At 47.4% G+C, this 23,244-nt stretch overlaps 10 protein-coding genes across 10 annotated transcripts; 4 read left to right on the forward strand and 6 right to left on the reverse strand.

Moving 5' to 3' along the window:
• Positions 1–1,275: 1,275 nt before the first annotated feature.
• On the reverse strand, positions 1,276–2,322 carry PSV08DRAFT_149154 (ankyrin repeat-containing domain protein; the record flags this gene model as incomplete). Its single annotated transcript, XM_066091827.1, has 1 exon — positions 1,276–2,322. A coding segment is annotated over one exon (1,047 nt), but the record flags the coding sequence as incomplete, so codon positions are not given.
• Positions 2,323–3,175: 853 nt separating this feature from the next.
• Positions 3,176–3,607, forward strand: PSV08DRAFT_325334 (uncharacterized protein; the record flags this gene model as incomplete). Its single annotated transcript, XM_066092696.1, has 2 exons — positions 3,176–3,274; positions 3,398–3,607. Coding segments are annotated over exons 1-2 (264 nt in total), but the record flags the coding sequence as incomplete, so codon positions are not given.
• A 1,958-nt stretch (positions 3,608–5,565) lies between these two features.
• On the forward strand, positions 5,566–6,037 carry PSV08DRAFT_250529 (uncharacterized protein; the record flags this gene model as incomplete). Its single annotated transcript, XM_066092405.1, has 2 exons — positions 5,566–5,587; positions 5,748–6,037. 2 exons carry the CDS (start codon positions 5,566–5,568, stop codon positions 6,035–6,037), a joined length of 312 nt encoding a protein of 103 aa, XP_065948269.1.
• Positions 6,038–8,805: 2,768 nt separating this feature from the next.
• Positions 8,806–9,500, forward strand: PSV08DRAFT_187018 (uncharacterized protein; the record flags this gene model as incomplete). Its single annotated transcript, XM_014221555.1, has 2 exons — positions 8,806–8,891; positions 8,951–9,500. 2 exons carry the CDS (start codon positions 8,806–8,808, stop codon positions 9,498–9,500), a joined length of 636 nt encoding a protein of 211 aa, XP_014077030.1.
• On the reverse strand, positions 9,479–10,999 carry PSV08DRAFT_404432 (uncharacterized protein). Its single transcript, XM_014221554.2, has 3 exons — positions 10,396–10,999; positions 9,893–10,330; positions 9,479–9,842 (listed from the first exon to the last, which is right to left on the reverse strand). The coding sequence occupies exons 1-3, from the start codon at positions 10,533–10,535 to the stop codon at positions 9,791–9,793; spliced, it is 630 nt and encodes a 209-aa protein (XP_014077029.1). The 5' UTR covers positions 10,536–10,999; the 3' UTR covers positions 9,479–9,790.
• Positions 11,000–13,500: 2,501 nt separating this feature from the next.
• Positions 13,501–13,701, forward strand: PSV08DRAFT_354941 (uncharacterized protein; the record flags this gene model as incomplete). The annotated part of the gene is made up of 1 exon (XM_066092887.1): positions 13,501–13,701. The coding sequence occupies one exon, from the start codon at positions 13,501–13,503 to the stop codon at positions 13,699–13,701; it is 201 nt and encodes a 66-aa protein (XP_065948270.1).
• A 2,381-nt stretch (positions 13,702–16,082) lies between these two features.
• PSV08DRAFT_250532 (uncharacterized protein) lies at positions 16,083–16,586 on the reverse strand (the record flags this gene model as incomplete). The annotated part of the gene is made up of 1 exon (XM_066092406.1): positions 16,083–16,586. The coding sequence occupies one exon, from the start codon at positions 16,584–16,586 to the stop codon at positions 16,083–16,085; it is 504 nt and encodes a 167-aa protein (XP_065948271.1).
• Positions 16,587–16,996: 410 nt separating this feature from the next.
• PSV08DRAFT_157423 (uncharacterized protein) lies at positions 16,997–17,698 on the reverse strand (the record flags this gene model as incomplete). The annotated part of the gene is made up of 1 exon (XM_066091835.1): positions 16,997–17,698. A coding segment is annotated over one exon (702 nt), but the record flags the coding sequence as incomplete, so codon positions are not given.
• Positions 17,699–19,478: 1,780 nt separating this feature from the next.
• PSV08DRAFT_186623 (uncharacterized protein) lies at positions 19,479–21,026 on the reverse strand (the record flags this gene model as incomplete). The annotated part of the gene is made up of 3 exons (XM_014221551.1): positions 19,479–20,254; positions 20,309–20,655; positions 20,731–21,026. The coding sequence occupies 3 exons, from the start codon at positions 21,024–21,026 to the stop codon at positions 19,479–19,481; spliced, it is 1,419 nt and encodes a 472-aa protein (XP_014077026.1).
• A 549-nt stretch (positions 21,027–21,575) lies between these two features.
• Positions 21,576–22,382, reverse strand: PSV08DRAFT_373514 (uncharacterized protein; the record flags this gene model as incomplete). Its single annotated transcript, XM_014221550.1, has 1 exon — positions 21,576–22,382. One exon carries the CDS (start codon positions 22,380–22,382, stop codon positions 21,576–21,578), a length of 807 nt encoding a protein of 268 aa, XP_014077025.1.
• Between the last annotated feature and the right edge of the window lie 862 nt (positions 22,383–23,244).

Genomic DNA, 23,244 nt, shown 5'->3' on the forward strand with positions numbered 1-23,244 from the left:
TCTGTCGAGTTGCTACATATATGAAGACCATAATGAAAGCTTCACTCTTGCTTCACTATGTTCTTCGATGCGCAATGTGCCTGTAATGTGACACGATACGTGATCGAGCTCAAAAGATCAGAGGGGCGACCCTCAAATGAGCTGGTAGAACAAATCTGAAATCTAATCGCTGCCAAAGAATGAACTGAAAAAAGGTAGCCAAAGGTTATCTGACTACATACGAAGAAATATCAGTTAATTACAACATATGTCCGCGAGATAATCATGTGATGCTACACCACAACATACATCTAGTTTTATAGTCTAAAGAAGTAATTACTTAAATCAGGTAATTACCAAACATGTTACCAACTACGTTAGTATAGGTAGATATTGAGATAATGGAAATTTATTATAAGTAGCTTATTTATAGCACGACTATACTCTATCGCGTATTAGGTATCTACGTAAGAGATGTGAGAGCAGGGTGTTAAGCCAAGTAACTAGTTAGAGGCACGGACGGGTGCGCACTAGAGGGGAGAAGGGGGGGTAGGGTGCGTCCTAGGTCACAGAGATTGACGTTACCCCTGTTTTTGCCAGTGATCAGGAAAGGGCACCACTCTTTCCACGAATAAAATCCCTCAATAGTTGAGCAATTTCATTGTTTCCGCACTTTTCAGCACTTTTCATGGCTGGTTTAAGATTTTTAATTTCGGTAGTACTCTTTAGCAGATGCCGTACGATTTTCGTGTAACCCGCCTTTGCCGCTATCTCAAGGGGTGACATATTGTTCTTATATCCAGCATTAATGTCGGCTCCATGGTTAAGTAAGAATTCCACAGATTTATCATGACCAATCAGTGTACATGTTTGTAACTCCGTCTCACCCTGGTGTACAGCATTAACGTCCGCTCCATACTCGATAAGAAGTTTGGCTATGCCCATAAGACCTTGAAACAATGCGGAGCCAAGTGCTGTAGTGTCACTATCATACGCGTTGACAATAGCCCTATTTTCCAGAAAGAACTCGACGACTTCTGTATAACCTCGGCTGGTTGCCTGTATGAGTGGGCAAATTGCATCCATTACAGGAGGATTAATGTTAGCGCCCTTCTCGTGTAGGAGCTTCACTATGTTCAAATTACCAGTACATGCAGCGGTGTTAAGCGCCGTGCCAATTTCAGAAGAAAAACTGTTAACAAAGGTCTTTGAGTTGTTGAGGAGCAATTCTACCATTTGACGGTTCTCTTTTTTTACAGCTGCTTGAAGTGCTGTGCCATGTAGACCACACCTACGGTTAACATCTGCACCTTCCTCGAGCAGTGCTTCTACTAGCTGCAAGTGCCCTCCTTCTGAGGCGAAGTATAAGGGGGTGCGCATTTGATAGTCTCGTGCATCGATATCTGCTTTCTTGGCAAGTAGCAACTTGACAACGGCGATATTGTCGTTGGGTGGAGAGGATTTGAATCGGCAAGCCGCATGTAGTACCGTCATACCTTTCTTACACTGCTTGTTTACTTCTGCACCTTCCTCGAGCAGTGCTTCTACTAGCTGCAAGTGCCCTCCTTCTGAGGCGAAGTATAAGGGGGTGCGCCATTCATCGTCTCGTGCATCGATATCTGCTTTCTTGGCAAGTAGCAACTTGACAACGGCGATATTGTCGTTGGGTGGAGAGGATTTGAATCGGCAAGCCGCATGTAGTACCGTCATACCTTTCTTACACTGCTTGTTTACTTCTGCACCTTCCTCGAGCAGTGCTTCTACTAGCTGCAAGTGCCCTCCTTCTGAGGCGAAGTATAAGGGGGTGCGCCATTCATCGTCTCGTGCATCGATATCTGCTTTCTTGGCAAGTAGCAACTTGACAACGGCGATATTGTCGTTGGGTGGAGAGGATTTGAATCGGCAAGCCGCATGTAGTACCGTCATACCTTTCTTACACTGCTTGTTTACTTCTGCACCTTCCTCGAGCAGTGCTTCTACTAGCTGCAAGTGCCCTCCTTCTGAGGCGAAGTATAAGGGGGTGCGCCATTCATCGTCTCGTGCATCGATATCTGCTTTCTTGGCAAGTAGCAACTTGACAACGGCGATATTGTCGTTGGGTGGAGAGGATTTGAATTGGCAAGCCGCATGTAGTGCCGTCATATCGTACCTACATTTCTTGTTTACCTCAGCTCCTCTCCCAAGAATTTCTTTTACTAGTTCTAGAGACCCTCCTCTTGCAGCATAATAGAGAGGGGTACGCTTGCGGCTGTCTGTAGAATTTACATCTGCTCCATTATTAAGTAGCTCCATAACATCCTCGAGTCGATCTTTTTTCACGGCCTCAATTCGACTTGTATCCATTTCTAAAGAATGAATATAGTGCTTCCAAATATAGTAAACCTATCTTTATTAAGTTAACTTGCGGTTACAATCGATATACTGTTCGGTGAAAATGCTCTATAATTTAAACAATTATCATAGTTTTCTAACAGCGTATAGGATGAAACCCATCTATTATAACTATAGTTTTCCAAGAACAGTAATAAATACATATACATAAGCATAAGCTAGAATAAAGTTATGGGATGACGGGCAAGTATGCAGGTGTTGTACAAGGATAAGCGTCTTTTTGGTAAGCAAGATATAAGCTCATAAGCAAATACATAACAGGAAACCATAGATAGTATACTAAGGTAGCGGGGTAAGCTATGTCGCCTTTCGCCGCCATTGTATCGCTGCAGTTAACGCTTTACTGGCATTGGCGCTGCTTTTAAAGTACTATTAAGTCGTAAGACGTGTTGAGCTAACTTTTACGTGCGATATACTGCGTTAATTCTCAGAATTGTAATACTCCCTGCTGTCCTGTTATTGATAGTTATCATACTCTAGTCATGGGTAGGTAGTTGTTAAAAGTAATTGCTAACAGGGGTGCCGGTAATACAGTCATGGTGTCAGAATATGGGCATATATTGGGTGGTGGACAGAATCCGGGTGTGGATCGGGCACCCGGATTCTGTGGATTAGTCAGATCAGACAGCGCACATGGATCACCGTGTTCAATCCCCTTGGATCAGCACGGATCAGAGCAGACAATAACATCATCAATCAATACAATCACTCACCAACCAATTGTTTTACCCATCTTTGATAAACCATCACAATCTGACACATGGGTACTAGTACTCTAATACGTAGTAAGTTTCACCTCGGTTAGCTCCACCATCCCACCAACACCAATCTAATTAATCTACTTTTTTGAATGCCAACCACCAACGCTACACCACGCCAATTCGGCCGTAAGCTATGTCAAAATGTGCGCCGTGGCCGAAATATGACAGTAGACGAACGTAATGTTGCTGTTGGGATGCTACACGAGGGCGCAAGCTACAAAGATGTAGCAGCGCGCTTTAACCGCGATCCATCCACCATCCGTTAGCTATACAACAAGCTCCACCAGACTGGATCGGTACAGGATAAACCTCGCTCCGGCCGCCCACAGATACTTTCACGTCACCAGCAGAAGCTGATATATCGTGCGGCACGAGCTAATCCAAAAATACTATACGAAGACCTTGCTAAAGTCGCCGTCTTTGTGCACCCAGATAGCATCCCTTCGAAGGCTCCCAGCCGCCGAACATTATATACAGTCCTCAAACGTCGAAAATTAACTAAGCACCGCTGAAAAAACGACCCAAGTTAACCCCTAAGCAAGCTCGTCGGCGCTATAGATTCGCATGTCGGTACCGTGGTTTTCCTTGGCATCGGCGCACGGTCAAGTTCTTAGATGAGTGCTTAGTTCAGAAGGGATCGGGTGGCATACAGGAATGGTGTTTTCGATATCCACCCCTTAGCTGGCCAGCTTACTCACCAAATCTCAATCCTATTGAGCACATCTGGTGGATCCTTAAACGAAACATGAGTCGCTTCTATCCACAATATAGCAATTAACTACAGCAAATCTCAGGAACAGTTAGATGGTTTTTGTAAGGCACTAAAAGAGTGCTGACGGAGGATACCAAGTAGTCAAATCAAGGCACTCATTGAGTCAATGCCGCGACGCCTCCGCGCAACGCGCCAAGCGCGAGGCTGGCAACCTAAATAGTATAGATAAATCGATTGCATTTTTCAAATTCAAAGAATATGTAGCTTTGGTGGAGATATAAGTCGTAGAAGCACTGGTGTCAACATTTGGTGGTGGGTCGATTTCGGTTAGCGAGGTGAAACTTTTTGCCTAGTACTGTACTGCCGTAATTTTTTTAACTTCGTACTTGATTAGGATGGTACTTAACTATTTTGGCAGTAAATTAAAGCTTGTGTTCTGTATATCCAGCTTGAAACTTAGTGTTGTAAAGGGCTACGCCGTGACTAGAACACGTGACTGTATCATGTGCCTTCTCTCAAGATACTTAGTCACGGGAACTTCTTCGCACGAAAGATCTTAGGGCGAAGGTATAAAGTAGAAGATGTCGTACAATGACTTTACTGTTCTTGTCTTTCTTCCTTTGTACCATAGGTTGATGTACACTCGTTCGAAGGCCTCTTCGCCCATAACAAGTGCTATGATAGTCTGTCGTCTATGACCTTAGATCCTCTCTTGACCTAGTGGTCGACGAGGTCGCTGTGGCTAATGCGTATGGCGAGAGGGCGTTGTTGAAACGCACAACGTCGTCGTCAATTTCGCCCCTAGTATATAATACTACGTATGATGAGGTAGGCTATGCCTACCTTATCAAGGCTAGAAGGGAGAAGGAAATGTAGTGGACGTTATAAGTAGCAGTTGTAACGATGTTACAACTCCGACATGTACTAAACCCATCACAGAGCCGGATCGGAGGAAATATCCGCCGCCGCCGCCTTCGTCAGCTATTCGTTAGTGAGTCGGATCCGGTTCGGACGCGGCTAGGACAGGTATATATGGAGACACTCCCTGTAGCTAGCTCTGTAGACTTTTGATATCCTTTCGTACAAGGCATCGCCTGCCTACCACCCAGCTACGCCGATGTAGAGATGTCGAAGAAAGTGCTTTCTGCGGAGCAATCCTAGTTTTTTCCCACTGGCCAATCCTTCGCTGCATTACACCATCGAGCAGCTCCGCTCTATTAAGATGGGCTAGGGAATAGCAGGGGATTCCCGATAGCGAGTAGAAGTTTGAGTGACCGAAAATGCATTCTGCGCGCGGCCTAGCATCATAAGTTGGGCTCCCGAGTATGCGCTGTGTCTCTTGTGCAAATAATTTGCTACATCTAGAAAGCACGTTGAAGTGGACTACGGTAACAAAGTTGGTAATGCATCGCAGTCTTCTTGTTGTAGTAAGCAGAAGCCTTCTTACAAACTTTGTCGTTATATAGTAGCCCAAGTATTAACTAAGGCAAGTCGCTACATTCCACAAAGCAAATAACTACTGCCTCCCACTTCAAACCCATCCTTGCTTGCTCACCCGTGTTGCAATCACCTTCTGGCCGCTTCCTGCAAGAAGGTGCGACCAAGTCCGTGCCACGTGACGGGGATGAAGGCACCCCACCTTACTAGCGTGAATTGGGATTAGTAGCCCTTGTATTAGCGGACTCGGCGAGGTGGTTCTGGGCCCTCCCCTTCCCCTCCCATATGCCGAAGCGATTGCCTGAAGGTTAGTAGGATGCGTCAGACACCCTTGCATTCAAGCAGTGACTGTTCCAGGAGTAATGCAACCCCTGCTATACTTTGCGTGCAACTGAATCCTTACAGTACTGCCGTAACGTAACTAATTAGATAATTTGTGTGCATTGCGTCATGCTGGGCGTCACCAGTGTTTAGCCGCGCGAGTGGTAGCAGATGGGCCTCTTCGCGCAAGATTGCAGGCAACAGAACGATCACGTCAACGTTAGCATGCTCACAAGCCATGGTCAAGGCCAGGCACGAGGGACACCAACAAGCCCAGCTCTGTAGGAGGGCTTGTGCAACCGCAGTCATTAGCACCTACGGAATCTGGTCCCGAATGACTATAGCATGTATAGTTACGGCCGCAGGAGAAGTCCCGACACAGAAAAAAGAATGCAAGTGGGGTGCACATGGAGAAGACGGTGATATCAAAAGTTAACGCTATTGCCTGCCACAACTGCATGCCCCCACCCCCCAGAACAATTCACATTAAACACAAGTTGTTTGGGTCTAGAGCAAAGGTTCGCGTGTCAAAAACATGAATTGACCCTCCTCTTACTGAATAAAATAACTCCGCATCAGCACTATGAACCGCCTTTCGCTATCGAACCCGCCCAGATAGATCCATTACCCATAATCTAACCGTTCAACTACAAGATGTAACTTGTCATGCTGTAATAATCAGATCTTGAATGGTGGCTATCCGTAGTGGCCTGAGAGTAGGACTTCTTGCTTGTGGATACTGATGCGCCTGAGTTTGATGCGTGAAGGAATTGTGTCTGCATTGTCTTGCACTCCTTGACAGTCTTGTGAAACCGGATCTCCGACGGCATGTTCACATGAGAAGCCTGAAGGGACGGCAAAGTTGGACGCTGTGAGGGACTAAGTGTGTCGGTCGCGCTTTGCTCTTGGAATAGTAGCTTTTTTGCTTCTTACACGATCCCCTTTATGTTTTCATCCATCATTTCTCTGTCCAGTATTAGCCAAATCTTAGTGAGATAGAATGTGTGGCAAGGAACGTACGGCTTTATCAATAGTATGTGAATTGATACCCATTCACCATTCACCACGAATTGGACGAATTCTGGGTATTCAAGATGCTAAAAATAAGGCCTGCCATCGAGTGGAGAATACCGAACTTGGTTCAAGTTCACTGGTATCGAACCCATCTTGATTGTATAGATGTTGTCATTGCCAGACAGGAAACTGGCTGCTGCGTCCTCAAATAGGGCATCCTCATTGTGAGTTCTTCCTCTGCTGTATCATGCGGCACAGTTCTCAGACGCGTGCATGAACCCGATATGGCACACTAGCCATGGTTACGAGCGAAATTTGATGGCATTGACTAGGGAATGAGCGACTCCGTAAGCAGCTTGGAATGTCGCTCGGGCTTGTCGCGCAGCGTGATCCAAGTGCCCACGTGGCTCGGTCGCGTACGCAAGTACGTATGTATCGTCCGCCCGGTAAGCAGCTTATAGAAGAGTCACTAGAGCAGATTAGGCAAGGCTGTCATCCCACAACGCGTAAACGAGCCTAACTCCATTACGAAGCTGCGTGCACAGGGTAAGTTGGTATTTGTGAACGCTACTAACTAGCTCCTCCTACAACGTCCGCCGACTAGGAGGAGAGGATGCCACAACAAACGGAAACAGCGTTATGCATAAGAAAATTTCATAAAACATTGTGCATGTGGAGTAGTCCGCTCTGTGGATCGTTGCTCTCTTTATCTGCTGTGCTTTTGTGTGAGCGGCTTTCATTTTCTGCGGGCATCAGTCTAGTGAGCTCAAAATCAGCGATTGGTATACCACGATTGCCAGCATCTGGTTCGATACCGGCAGACGCCATTGTTCGAGTAGGAGGAGGAGATTGATATCGGAATCGTGATCGGGACCGCGATTGGGGTTGGTTAGGTATGTTGAATCCTTCAGCGGTATAATTAAGAAAAATCAAAGAATTTGTGTTACTCTGGTTGCCACGCCGTGGGACACGATTGTATAGACAGAGCGTACCACACGAAGCATATGAGCCTTATACCAGAGCTATCGCGTAGTTCTAATTTTTCACAAGATTTCATGAATTGGACCTGAAATACGATCGCGCAGCGGCCACAGATGAACGGCTCTAGCGCAGAACCTTCCAAGCACATGCTAAGGTTTTGGTTGCGAATGATGACGTCGAGTGGGGCGCCACCTTCTGCCCATCATTATACGCTAAGGTTGGCGAAGTACTACTTCGAGCGCCATATGCTGAGCTTTGGAGCTTACTGTTCATCCCTTAACATATATCTCCATGAATGCGTCAGTAGCATAGGTGAGCCGGAGCGGGATCATCCTACTGTTGGACGACTAGTTAAATGGTTTAAGAGTCCTACAACGCTCAGCTCTGTAGAAGCAGGCTGACCACATGAATACCATTCCTGTATTTCCGCACTATAGATACATGCGATTCTATGCCATCTCTATGGGTAGCCCTTCACTAAGCTTTACTGTCGGCAAACCATCGACTTAGGTTAACGCACTCAACTAGGTAGTGAACAGAGACAGTGGCTATTTGTCAACTACAGCACTAAGCCTGTCGCCACGATACCTACGAAATCACGTGGAGGACACTAAGTAAGTGGCTTCTAGAGTCGTGCAAACAGCAGCCATGTTCAAAATGATCAAGGGTACAAGGGTTTATCATGGCTGTTCTGGTGAACGAGCACTTAGCAGGGGTGACACCAGCCTTCCCAAAACGCGGTGCATTGTCAATCCGACAATGGATGCATCCGTGTCCAGCATGCCCTGTCTTTGGTTCGTGTGACGACTAGGGCCTGCAAGGACTACTTATCGCTAGTGTCTGTGCTTACCCTACTAGCTTTTTCCAACTCTTCGGGACGTTGAGGTCCACTCTATTTGAAGGCCCACACATTGTGACTGGCATAATGCTGTGGCCGAGGTTCAAACTGATTATGCTTATGGCTCAGCATGTTTCCTTCAATCAAGATTTGTGACCATGCTAAGAGCCACTACGCCAATGCCTAAGACCCACTATACTTGAACATCTTTACATTGCTGTTTTTAGTACGGCCTTAATACCAACTGCTTATCCGTAGACTTGGGATAGTTTTAATTTCAATCTGTTACTTGGCTTGCCACGCAAAAGTGTAGCATCCATCACAAGCGGCTACGATTCCTTAGAATAAGTTTTTTTTTTAATTATCTATTCATGGCGAACAGGAAGTACAAAAACCCATCTCAAGCTAGAGAGGCACGTAAAGTGTGCAATAGGGAAGCGCAGCGAAGATATAGAGAGTATGTGTTTATTGTAAGCTGGTCAAGTGTAGCCCGAGCGCCTTCTAAATTTCGCGTAGAAAGCTAAAGATGAAGAGAATGACTTCATACGCTTCTCCATCAGACAGCACGGCAAGGGAAGAGACTGAAGAAGAACCGCCATCTTCCGTCGATGCTCCAGGAGCTAATGCACAAGAAGACTCGACCGATATGGAGAACATCTCCAATCAAAGAAGAGAGCCAGATCCATTCAGCACATCACTCACACCGTTGGAGCGCGTGGCTAGGATTGAACAAGACATTGACAGACTCTTGATCAGCGTCGAAGACCCAAACGTTGAGAAGTCTTTACAGGGCCCTATTGCGCGCGTCAACCCTAGATTCAAAGGTCTCGTCAGCCGAGTATACCAAGGTCAGCAACCTGCTGTACAGCAAAAACCTTCGATCGTTCCAAAAATTCAGTACCATCCGCATGCATCTACTTCGGGTTGGAGTGAAACATATGGCGTGTCTGAGGATACAATTCGATCGCTCATTTCGCATATGTACGAATACAGAGTCTGGCAGGAGCGTAGGGAGATTGTGCAGTTGTGTGAACAACTGGAGAAGGCGAAGAATCGGATGATTTAAGAACTGTTATGGAGCTCAAATATACTTGTGTACATATCGCCTGAGTAGTAATCTGATGGTTGGACTAACCTCCTTGCTTCATGTGCGTTACCTGCTCCACCACTAAGGTTGACATACAAAAACATTGTGCGTACACTACCACTACGATGATGACCTGTAGCAAAAGAGTCACACTTAATATTGTAGTGCCGTACAGTTGGCTGTAGATTCTGTAAATATTGATAAGGTATGCGACGCCCTAGTAAGGCTCTTCAATGTGTCTGTGTGTCTGTGTGTTCAGATTTTACGTCCTATCTGAAGGCTCCCATGGGGTGAGGGTCTCCCATGTAATTGTCGTAAGGCCTTATCGAAATTCAGCGATGCAAAGTCCGATCTAAGGGAAGTAGACATACCACGGCTGCTCTGTTGTAGGACCAAACTGACCAAGATTTTGAGATGAATAAGTCACGTCGCGAGATCTGATATCTGACTCGAATGGGTGATGCCTGCCTCTCTGTGGCGGTTCCAAAGTGCGCTTCTTTGTATTCTCCTGCGTCTTTGTCCACTTCCACACTTCTTCCATCACTTTCGCACACTTTTCGTGTCTTCCCCTCCACATTTCATCCCTCTTCCTCCACTCTTCTTCCCTCCTCCTCGATTCTTCTTCCCTCCTCCTCAGTTCCTCTCGAAGTTGCTGTGATATTGTTTTCACCTCGCGCAATATGGCATTCGCTTCGTTGGTTTCCTTTCTTGCCTCGATATACAGCTCCACCAGTTGCTTCAACAATCTCGTCAGTGAAGCAGGTGTTTCATCAGTGCTTGACGTTGGCGCGTCATTCCTCGGCAAGTTGCTGAACACAAGTCAGCCACTCTCTAACTTCATAGCTTTCAAATAGATCAGAGATAGGCTGCTTACCCTGTTGAATGTGCTATGCCATTACCATTGACCAAAGGTGGTATCGGCGAATTGATGTGGTTGGCAGTGCTATCGGGAAATCCGTCTTGACCATAAATCGGAGTGTCTAGCAGGAAGGATTGGTGGTCGAATTGAGCCATGGTGGTATCTAACAACAGCGAAGATGATGACTGAACAGCATGGGAGCTGGATATTTGTGCTATCGCCCTTATTGTGCCAACCGTGCCGTTACACCGTATTGAGCACCATCCCCTACGACGGGACGTGTTGGGGCACGATGTGGGGATGACTATACGGTCGACAGTGGATCTCCATACAACAATAGGAATAGTCTGGGAAGAACAAAGGACGTAATGTGCATAACAGTCATCCAAATCAACAATCTTTGATGATTACATACAGAAGAAAGCGCGGAATTGGGCTCTTTGTGAGAAAGCTGAGTTGTTCTAGCCTTCAAGATAGGGTCAGCATCATGTAACGGTGGTTTCAGCAATGGCTACGCATCAGCAGGTCGCGAGAACATGCCTATGAATTTGTGGCGGCCAGGAAGCATGCCACCGTAAGAGTGTCAGACTTTCCACCAAGTGTAGCAATTCACTCACTACCGGATACAGGAAAAACGAGGTTTGTGTGCACTGGGGAACGGCAGGGCCAAGGTTCCGCACAGGCTCACCGGACCGCTACCTCCGGAACTGTATCGCTACAACTTCTAAAAGAACTACCGTAATGGAAGCCTATACGGAGAGCCCGCGTGAGGATTTTCTCATAAGTTTGAACAAATATGGGGCGAGATATCGTATGCTGACAGGGTGGTTGCCCTTGCTGTGTGAACCCACATGTCTGCACACGCTCGCATGCATGAACGATCACGTGGATCACATGAATCAGGGAGATTGCGTCATGGACGTTTGCCGCACACAGAAGTGAGCAAATCTACCGAACGACCTGCTTACGCCAACCGAACGCCGGCCATAACAGAGTAAGCAGGTCCATCAGTGCCGATTGAGTATGGTGTTTCCAATGACGGCCCCTGCTCGCAATCGCAGTGAGCCTATCGGTCTTGCTTTTCGTTCGCAGTGGATGCCAACACCTTCCTTGAATCATCCGGAGTCATGTTCTGCGTCTTTGCGGCACAGCAGCCTCGCACGATTTCGTGACAAGTATGAACTGGATGGGGTTAGTGCTGAAGTCGGTAATAGGGGGAAAGATGTTTAGGCCGTGTAGAGTCCGTGCAGGTGCTGTCCATCGTGCCCGGACCCAAGAACACTCAGCAGACTGGAAAATTAATCTGCAAGGGCGCGGAACGATTGTCTGCATGTTATCTTGGCAACTCTGCCCGCTGGGGACAAGCGTGGTAGCTTACGCCATCGCCTCGAGGGCCGGGGAACGCCGCCTCGGCAATTCCGGGAGCCGCGCGCCAGTCTCGCCACTCACATCTTGTGCCAGTGAAATGAGATGTGGGTCGTGCATCAAACGTCAGTGGTTCGCGGTAGATCAAATACGTCAACACACCGAGGCTGTCCCGATCAACTCCGCGGATACTGTAGTGATAGGCTAGAATTTTGTAAGTTCGTAAAGTGGCGACATATTAGGCTGGAGTAGAAAGTACGAGCTATACTGTATAGAGTGTAGCTTCCGTTGAGATTGCTAAACAGTCTAGTATTTCTCAGATAAACCAAGGATAAAGTCACCCGAAGTCGAGCCTGGTCATCATTTTTAGCGTCTCCACATACTAGTTACAAAGCTATTACCAGCAAACCCCAGTATCACCTTCATAATCCTGATTACCGTCAATATCATCAGAATGCTGCGCCGCATTTTTGCAGGACCTGCAACAATTCGAGCTCCAGTCTAGATGCCTCTGCCGTTATCACGCTTGCTTCTTATTCGCCTAAACATCGGAATCACAACCATGTTTTCGAGAACAACTGTGCCGTTAGAAGCGGAGAAGGCGATAGCGGATATAGTAATACTGATAAGGCAGCACGAGCAGAGATGAGTTCACAAGCATGCAAACAGCCCATCGGACCTTCACTCAGGCCAGCCCGCTCTTCGAAGCGCAGACGAAGAGATTGATGGATGTCTCCAGAAACACTGATAACTAGTGTCAACTGCTCGCCTTTGGATTTAGGCTTGTGCCTCAGTCGCCACTGCCTAAGGTAGAAATTTACGAGCGCTAAAACAGCCCCCACTGGGCACTTGCATCTGCTACTCTCTGCATGATCCATATCTTCGGTTTACAGCAGCCGATTTATGTACCGAGCCTTCGCGGACGAGCGCAATGCATAGTTAGTGGATAATATTTCCTAAACAAGGTAGAGTTTGTGAATCGCACAGTAGGAACGGTAGTTGCCAGGTTCATGCGCCACCTGTGATTAATGAGAGTGAGTGTCAAAGGCTCAGTTAGCACGCAAGCAGCGCTAGACTTGAACAATTCGCGTTCACCCTTACTACCTAAAACGGCATGGCGACTATTGAGTATATATCTCTATACATTCGTGAAGGCTCATGTGACGTTGCGCGTAAAGTTACCAACTACTTTGAAATACGTCACCGTGTCAGATCACAGACTGCTTCTCATGCGTCTTCGCTCAGCAAGCATATGCTGTTCATGCCATATGAGCAGCAAACGCGGGGAGCGTGCCGAGTCTAGTGCGTCATAACCTTGTTGAAGCCCGGTGGCAGGTAGGAGAGTACTCAGTGAATAACACGGACCATCGACCATCCCGCCTCTCTTGTAAGTTACGCACATTCTGCTTCTCAAATAAAAGAGGTTTGTACGACTGATAAGCGACATGCAAGAGCGTGAGCGAAAAGTATATATAGGTGTTATCCATGCATCAGCAAATAGCTGACGTGCATGGCGATGGTTACGGGCACAGTGCTAGCTATATGAAACTTTTGCTGTCCTGGGTTCGACACACAAGCTTACGAACTAACTTATAATGGCTATACCGATTGTTTTGCTCCTTTTCAGCGCTCCGTGGGGTCGTGGTGAAGCCCAGTCTCATAATGCGCCTGCGGCGCCTGTCGTCGAGCAGTATTGCTTTCCCAAATCGGGGGCTCTCTTTTCTACGGACAGTCTAAGAGCCTTCGGTCACGATAATGTACGGTGGCATGACGCTCACTGCCGCTCCCTTAACCTTGACTATGTACGGAGCGGGACTGCCAACAGGCAGTCCTCATGAGCCTGTAAACTCAGCAGCTATGTCGCGGCCTACAGACGCACCAGCTCTTGCAGATGCTACAGAAACAGGCGCAAACAGTGCAAGACTCATCGCCAACTTCAATTATCGCGGCGATTAATCAGCCTGAGAAGGGAGCAGAAGCAATGGTGCTCTCAGCTGAGCTAATGCGTGATCGGATCGCCAGCCTTGAGAGAGCTAATGAGGCAGCAACAAACCGTAGGCAGCGCAAAAGAAAGCGGATACAGAAGCAAGGAATACTAACAAAGGGAGCTGGAGAGGATCTACTCGCTCAGCACGAGGCTGATCAGCAGATTGCTCATGAAGAGCCAAGGAAGGGAGCGATTAGGTGTGAGCCGCCAGGCTCTAGCACGCTGTAGCATGTGCAGAGAGGCTGGCTATAATGCGTGTACATGCAAGAAAGATGATTTTGGTATTAATTAATCTACTCTGTTAATTCGCAGTTGTTATACTATTGCGTTATTGAAATATATGCCTGCAAAGGTGCGTAAGGTCGGTGGGGTAACCGACTCGCTTATCTCACTAGTCAGACACTCTGGCGATGGGCGACGCGCTAACAGGTAGCGCCACGCTAAACTCCTAAGCCAATCAAAGGGGGAGAAAGGCTTCTACCGCCAGAGGGTCTGAGGAAGTTTGGTTCCTCGTTTGGTAGTTCTCAGACGAAGTTTGTTAGCAACTAACTGTAGCACCTTTAACCCAGTACTTGTCACCCACAACAACGTGTTCTATTACTAACAATTATCAGATTTAAATCTATAAGCTCTTGCGCATCTTTTCCACCTGGTATCGACATACCTAGCTATCACGAACGCGTCCTCGCAGCCCGCAGCGTCCTCGCAGCCCCCAGCGTCAACCCATCAAGTCTGCTATCTAACTCTTCTACTAAACTAGATATATTAAGTACTATAAGAGGCTAGTGATTGGATTAGGAGTTTATAAGAGTTTTCTAGCACGTAGTGTTGGGGTAAAAGAGATTGAAGGCACTTATGGCGTAGTTATCGCAAAAAGTAGTAGTGCCCCTACTTTTCGCGAGGACACTTTGCATGCAACGCAGCGAGATAGGTAGATAAGATATATACGACGTGAATGAGAAAGATATGCTCTTCTATGTGAATCTGCACTAAGTCTACAACTGATAGTGGTGTTAAGATCTTGATGGAAACGTAAGGCAACTTTGGGTTTTGGCGTTCGAGTACCACCAAACGAGGAACCATTTTTCCTCAGACGCTCCTCTGTTGGACGCGTACGCCTTTATGTAATCAATCTCTGATTGGTGGAGGAGTTTAAGCGAAACGCTAAAATTTAGCGCTACGCTAGTCCAACAGGGGTGCGTCTGATTAATGAGATAACGACTCGCTTGCCTGACCGACTCGCTTACTAGAGTATCCGTCACGTTAAGTAACTATATGATGTTAGACTATATGTAAGGCGTGCCGCAAGCACTCACTCTTTACCTCCGGCGCCTCTTGTAAAGAGCTAATTTTTTTACTCTTACCTCTAGTTGGTCTGGCTGGTTTAGCTCGATTTTTGATCTCATTTTTTGGTGGAGATTTTGGTGTTCTTCACGTGACTAGGCGCTATCCGAAAACGGAGGTTCCGGACATCTTGGCATGCCAATCAGCGCAGAGCTTCATGAGCCAATCAAATCGCGCTTCTTCTTGCACGAGAAGCCCTTCCGGGACCGATTGAAATATGCAGCAATAACTAGTCGGTTCTCATACGAAAAAGGCTTTGAGAGCGGAGCATGCTTGTCACGAGCCACTAATCAATTAACGTCAATCCCTGCGACCCGGGACGCACCCTGTCGCGAGACGGACAAGAGGTACTTTGATATCAAACGATTGTAGTTTTCCGCGAACGTGTCAATAATCTACAGTCTTCTGTCAATAGTTCCTTGGCCTACTTCAGCCTGCTTCTGTACCTTGAGATACAAAAAATACGCTGTTGTTGACGCCCGCACGCCGTGCGCAATCAAGCCTTCGATTGTGCCTAGATCCAAGCCCATGCTATCCAGCATGGTGCTTCACCCCTAAGACCCTATTAAGGTGATAAACTGACTCATCTAGACCTCTGAATATCACTATAGGCACAGGAAGTCACTACCAGCTTCGTGGCGGCTGTCGCGCGCTTGTTCATGCCTGATTGCCACACCGGTTGGTACCTGGGATCGCAGCAGCTTCCCAATGCGGTTGGTGCAGAACCGGCCCCGCACTTACAGTACGAGTAGCGTGTAATTTACTTTAGGCTGCCAAGAAGGTGGCTATTGTGGCTGTGCAGCTTACGAAGTGGGTGTGCTGAAGCATCACTCGTGTACGCAGTTGAGTGTGTATGAAGTATAACTAGTTATTCCTCTTGTGTAGTTATTCAGCTTGTGTTACTAAGAGCAGGTTTAAATACAGCGTTATAAGTCTATGCAAACAGCCTACGCATGCAGCACTTTCCCAACTAGCTAATTAACTAGGTAGTTAGTGTAATCGTAATTTAAAACCGACGATCCAGCTCCCCAATTTTCGCTTTGCCAATTCCATTGATGGCTGATAAAACCTCGGCCTGATCCCCTTTTATAACAATATCCAGCATTGCGTCGAGGTCCCTTCCAGAAAATACAACGACATCCATATCCTTTCTATGTGTAAAGCACATAGCTGTTTGCCATTTATGTAGAAGATACCATGAAACGTGAGCTACGGTCTTCGCCGTCGTCATTGGTTCAGACTCGCCAGGCAATATTTCTTCGTCTAGGTCTACTAAATCATATTCAATATTCCCATTCTGGTAGACAATGAAAGACTCTTCATCAATCATCTTGCCTTCTGGTACAGTCGTCATTGCACGTGCGGTGTATCGGGCGGCTCGAAGAATTTTTTTTCGGGGAATGCTTGCCAGGTTCAATGCGAAACCCTTACAATAACCTCCGCTTGAGTCGCTTGTCAAAGGTTGGGCGTTCCCAGTTTGTGCCGCATTAAGAGCGAAAATTAGATCCATTGTTGCTTCGTCCACCTGACCTCAAGTAACGTGTGGTATGATACAGTGCGAAGCTTAAATAGACTAGTAGTAATATCTTCTAGTAAGATCGATGAAATACAAATCACATTAGTACTTCTGTGGCGCTGCAATAGGAGACAAATTGCCTTTTACATAGCGGCCCTTTCGTATAATCAGCTTAGCTTAGTCGCAAGAGTAAGCAATGTTAAAGTAGCAGAAGCGCTACAGATTGTAGCTACACAGCATCAATTGCGTGAAGGTACTAAGTTAGGACATGTAATGCTGACAATGTTTAGGTAACCATACTAATTACTTGGGGATGTGCTTACTTGCAATTGTCTTAGTGTTATTGCTCACATACGCGTATAGAAACGCATGTACATGTAAGATAGAGTAAAGGAACCAGCTAGCTAATACATTCTCGCAACTGGTGCCATCCATGGTGCTCTTGCGGTGTCTGCTGCCTGAACATGGCTTACTCTTGCAACCTTGCCTTTTGGCACCGATGGGCCAGCCTCTGCTTCCGACTCAGTACTTTTTCGCTTCAGGTCACGCCTCACCGCACTTGTGGGTGCCGTGGCTTTTGCTGTCTCCTGTGCAGCATTCTTGCTCTTCCGACCGCGCTTCCCTTTAGCTTTAGCCTTAGCTTCTTTGGCTGCCGCCTCTTCCGCTCGCCTCAGCCGTTTATCTTGAAGATGCTCATAGCTAAACACCTGCCCGGACCCCTTCTCTAGTATATCGGCTCTAGTTGACCGTCGAGGCTTAGCTTCGTTATTGACTGCCATCAGGAGTTGGATATGGTTTTGCTGGAGAGTACTTTTAGTCAAAGACAGCTGGGTAGCTTTCGCGAGTTTTAGTAAGTGTCGCTGCAAGTTCTGCTGGCTGTTTTCGTCAAGAGCATGTGCGTCCTTCAAGATGAGATTTTGCAGCAACATAAGACCGTCCGCTGACACTGGTGTTATAGGTGTTTGCAGCACTGCATCTTCTTGGTAAGGTGCTTCGTTAGTCACCGCAGGAGCTACTTCGACTGGAGGTTTCGGCACAGTCCTGAGTACTCTATCTGGATTGAGCGGGAACAAACCACTTGCAGCAAAGCCAGCCTTGATGTTCTTAGCCGTGAATGCTCGCTCTCTGGCCGGCTTGTATAGATAGGTAAAATGCTCCTTGCCAATAGTGTTGACGCCGCCTCGCTCTAATCGTTCGACCTGTTCACGGTAGGCTGTCTTCAGTGGGCCAAATACAGCAACGTCGCAAGGCTGAAGCTTGTGAGACGTGTGAGAGGGCAGACGACACAAGATGATGCTGTTTGCAAAACAGTACTCTAAGATCTCAAGCGTCTCATGCGTCCCGAAGCCGTCAAGGATTAGTACACGCGGTCTCCCATCAGCACGTTCCTTGGTCTCAGGATCAAACACGCGCTTGAGCAACTGCAAGCTGATATTGGAGTCGCTGTATCCAGACTCATTGCACGCATAATGCCATCCAGGAGTCGGAAAGGTAGTCCAATTACTACGGTGGGTGGTGGCTGGCCAAATAATCATCGGGTTCAGGTACCTACCGTCAGCGCTGATGCACTCGATAGCAGTCACCATCGTTCGCTTCACGCGCGCGCCTCTATGGCTTCGTTTATCATCCTTACCTACGAGCACCTTTACCGAGCCAAGCATGGATAGCATGACCCCAGTTTCGTCCATGTTATAGACATTCTCAGCCACGATAGCTGGATCACGCAGTACCTTCCCTATCACCTTGAACCAATGTGTCATCTTGTTGGCGATGTTATTCTCATGGCGGTTCCAGTCTAGCGCTGTGACGCGTCTCGCTGCCGTCTCTGGATGGCGCTTCTCAAAGGCTTTTGCCCAGTTTTTACCTGGGGGCTTGGAGGGTCTATTCGTCACGGACCGACCGCGGGTAGCGACAAAGGCGAGCGAGGGAATGTGCTTGATTCGTACGGGCCGCCCGAGATCTGACATGTGTAAGATGAATTTGACGAGTGCGCTCTCTTCCCACGGTGTCAGGTACTGCTGGCTCTGTGCCTTGTCCTGCATCGAAGGACGGCCTTGGGCACGATGATGGAGGGTACTACAAGGGACTCCGCCGTGGTCTGCCAGGGTACGGTATGATCTACGCACGCCAGGAGGGACGCCTTGGGCTAACACTCGACTTGCCTTATCCATGGTGGTTAGTAAAAGTCTACAGTGCAGATGATCCCTCGTCACTTGGAGGGGTCGTGAGGGAGGCATTGAAGACCCACAACACGCGCCACATCTATTTTTAGAGACCAAGAGCAATTGGGAATAGCGCCTGAATTCATTACAGCATTATGTTATCATTTCAACTCAATAAAACGCATCTCGCTACCCAGGGAGGCTTCTGTGCATCTCCTTCTCCGCACGGCGAAACTGCCGGCATCCACAATTTTGGCTATCAGGTAGTGCTAAAATCTAGGACAATAAAACTTTACTCCTATACTTTCTTTGTAGATATCCGAATATATCATAGAAACGTAAAATCGCGTTTGGACAGGGGTTGAGGAGTAAGGAGGGGTCCAACCGCGTTGAGATAAAGATCAGCGGCATGTTCAATTTTGCATGAATCTTGTTCGGAGGCTGTCCAGATAAAGGGGTAGTACAGTAGATTCATGTACAAAAACTACAAATTTATTGGCCTGCGCGTTCAGTTTTCCGGAGGTCCGAAGTGCAAAACCGTCTCGCCTCGGGGTGCGTCCCGGGTCTCAGGGATGGACATTAGTGTTCAAAACAACTGCGTCGCTCTAATTCTGATCATAGGGCAATGTGCTATACAAATTGCTACGTGCATCCAAACCTTAAGAATAGCGAATAGTTGGTCAACCAGTGATGCAGCGCCTTTTCTGTTTCGTGCTCCTCCAATTTATGCCCCCTCCGCAATTCTCTTGTTGTCATACGTCGAAACAGGCAGAGATGTCGCCCTCTGGCTTTGTTTTGACGCAACAAGGGCATCCCCGCGTCTAAAAAACACTTGGTTGCTAATAGTATCGCCAAACTTGTTCAAACAATTCTCTACCACCTTATCGACAATATCTACAAAAGCGTCAAGGGCATCCAATAGATGCTGGTTGAACTCTGCTTCCATTTCGTAACGTTTGTCGTTGCAATCGAACATATGGTCCTCGTGACTAGCTTCCAAGCCAATCCTTAAATCCTCGCTATGCTCATCTAAACTAATAGTAATAGATTGGTGATGTCGATCGAGAGGTTCATGCCAGGTTTCTTTCAAGGCTTTCTGGACAGCTTCATTGATCATTGTGTTAAGAGTAGGATGATGGGTGGAAGTCGCATCGTGGTGTGTGAGCACGTTTGGGATTCGATTGCAAGGTGATGCTGGTGACAAGCATTGCGAGGGAGATTGGCCAGTAGGCGTTTCCCGAAAAAGCTCTGCTACCACCCGTGGGAGCTCCTCCCTAACCAATTGTACAAGTTTCTTCTCCAACATGGGTGAGAGCACCTTCTCGACGGCAGAAGTGACAGCTTCTTGGAAAAGGTCAGCTGGAACGGTGGCAGTAGACGAAGCTGTTGACTCAGCCCGAAGCGATGGCGCAGGAGTAGCGAGTTCTGTTTCCGAGGATGAGCATGAATGTCCTCGGGCGCGCTTCAAATCCTGAGCATCAAGCGTCAAGCTAGAATCAGCTAGGTAATGCACATTAGTCACATCTCAATGCAGCATATGACTAGAATACGTACGTCTCGAGCGTTTACCCAACATATTGTTATCATGCGCGTACGGAGGGGGATTATCGTGTATCGCATCTTCGGAGGGAGGTGCCTCAGCGCTTACACGCTCAATGGAGAGTATAGCCTCAGACACCGAGTCTTCGCTAGGAATATAGGTCCTGCGCTCAGCAGCCAGGATAAAGTTGAGAATTTGCCAGTCTGCCTTTTGGTAAAGACTGGTAAATTGTGGGATAAGCGGAACCCCAACGAACGCCTGAGAGCTTCGGACAATCTCTTGAAATTCTGCGGTATTCTCACCTAGCCAACAAGTGTCGAAGTAGATGCATATATTTGTCGCCTGTGCCAGCATCAAGAGTCTCTCAAAGCCAATGTTGAGCATCGAATGCCCTTTTGGGTACCACACTGAACACGATTATTTGAGCGTCAGCGACAATAGTTGAGGCTTAGGGTTTCCTTGCCGTAGTTTCCCGAAGACAGGTTCAGCTGGAACCTTAATGTCGCGATACTCGAGCGACATTCCGCCGTGCACAAGATTGTCGCCTTCATAGCGAAGAGTAACAAGTCGCTGCTCGCCATCAACGTCCATGGGATGTTCAAGAGATATAGTGAATTCCGTATTGCGGTGTATAATTTTTAGGTTGCATGACCATAACGTGGATGCATCGTGTGCAGGATACGCGAAGGCGGGAACACCGTTCTTGCGAACGAGATTTCGAACGTTATGCATTAGTTATTGCTACAGGATAGATCTACTTAACAGAATGTGCCCCTTTGCAACAAAGCAGGCGAGATGCAGCGGCAAAGGAAACCCTCCCGCCCGGGCTTTCGCGTTGATAGCAAAGAGCAGCCCTGACTCAGCCGCAAGAGCAATCGGCAAATCGTAGACCGCTAAACCCTGCCTTGTTCGCAATCTATACCGGGCGAAAGTAGATAAGGAGATGGTGCTGCAACGCAGGTATGCGCCAACAACGCAAACGAAACAGTTGAGTAGCTCGCCTTTGATGTATACCCCATCTACTACAGCAGGTACGTTCCCTATACGACATAACTAGACTGTAAAGATAAACTCTATTGAGCTGATAAGTTATGTCTCCCATTCCTCATGACGGGATCCGAACAACGCGACACTTCCTGTCTCTCCTTTGCAAATCTCCGTACGGGCGAAAACGTCTGTTGTATCCACGACAACCTTCCAACCACGGTTATAGCACCACCCGTAGGGGGGGGCATACGCAAGAGCTAGACGTAGATGGAGATAATACCAAAAGTACATCTGTTAAGTAAGCTTTAGGCTAGCACGAGAGGAATTCTCTGATAGTGTTAGTCCTGGGTGCCATCCGCTGTCACCGCACGGAAACATGAGAATATAATGTAAAGGCATATACGTCGGATGGGTAGCGGTGATACGAAATAGTGCAGAAGAATTACGCGCCTCAAGGACGATTGGACGGCATGTTTCGGATGCGGCCGTATCTGGAATAACCGCTGCGACTTCATCACTTGTTGGGATATTTTCCAGTCGCCGATCCGTACCTGTTTCTAACGTGAAGCGTAAATTACTTGTTAGAAGAACACGAGTGTCATTACTGGCAGCCTCACATAGCCGCTCCTTTGCCGTACGGTAAATGTTAATGTACGGATTGTTAACCTCACATAGCATAGACGTAAGTTGTTGTAGAATCCTTTCGTCAAGATGGGGGTTCCGTTGAGCACGTATAGAAGCAGCGTACTGAGGGTCATGGAAGTATAGCTGCGCGTACGAAGGTAAACTATCTTCTCCAGTCTCCTCTATAGGACCGTTTCGATGGTGAAGAGCGCCGTGTATCTGAAGCACTTGTACACCTGACATTCCCACACCGCGCGTTGTAGGTGTACAGTCAATAGAAGTAAAAGCGAAGGCCGAATCATACGACCGAATATTAGTACGGAAGCGAACAGCCTCTGCAGACGGACTGTGAAGACTATAGAGGTACGTAGGTAATGGCTGAAATGCTGGAAGCCGTACCCGTCCATCACCACAACAAAACGTAAAACTTAGTGCAGAGATAGACGATGTGGACGTCCGTTCGGCTGCCCAGTGCATGGCCTCGCAGTACTGACAAGACCCCCGTAATGGACCAATATCGTAATATTCTGGATGTATGTATAGGAGGGGCGGCACCCTCTAGGATTTGAGAGGCTTCGTTAGGAAGTGTATTAAACACGTCACCGTCAAACTCGTCTGGTTCAGGAGTGCTTGTGGGTGGTACTTGGGGTACACCTTCGGTAGAGTTATTCTGGAGAAGCGTCTCCTCTGTACTACGATGTGGAGAAGCTGTTCGCGCTCTTTGCGGTGTAGGAGCTTCAATCTGAGAAGAAGAGGGAGGACGTAAACGACGGCGCGGGGCAGGACGGGTAGTCTATAAAGAAGTAAATAATACGCACACTTAGAGATGAACCTGTACGTACTGTTTTACAAGTCTTACAGGGCTGGTAAGGAGCACCGAGACGATTGATAGTGAAGTTTTGGATTGGATAATACTGCCGACAACCTGTACAGTATATCTGGGAGTATACCTGGCTAAGAGCCTCTGTAAAAACAGGCTGTATAGGAGTTCGTGCTGATCGTGTAGGGGGCATTTTTTCACGTATATAATAAAACTGTGTAGGGTATAAACTTGTACAGGGACAGTTAAGGGGCGTGTTTAGAAGTACGAAAATATATTTGCCCGTTCGGTCAACGCACGTGCTACCACTATCGATGCGTGAAAACGTCTGTGCGAAAAGAACTCCACTGACGCACATAGAAAAAAGCTCTACTTTGCCCCCCCATTTACATGCGCTGTAGGATCGCTAGCAAGAAATAGAGGACGTAGAAAGATACTAGAGGTTATAACGGTTTATTTGACACCCTATACGGACGCTATATTGTAGTAAGTAAGAAAGTAGAGTTAGCCTGTTAGTAA

The sequence above is a fragment of the Bipolaris maydis genome (genome assembly GCF_028858645.1).
Source record: "Bipolaris maydis strain C4 unplaced genomic scaffold PSV08scaffold_13, whole genome shotgun sequence".
NCBI lineage: Eukaryota > Fungi > Ascomycota > Dothideomycetes > Pleosporales > Pleosporaceae > Bipolaris > Bipolaris maydis.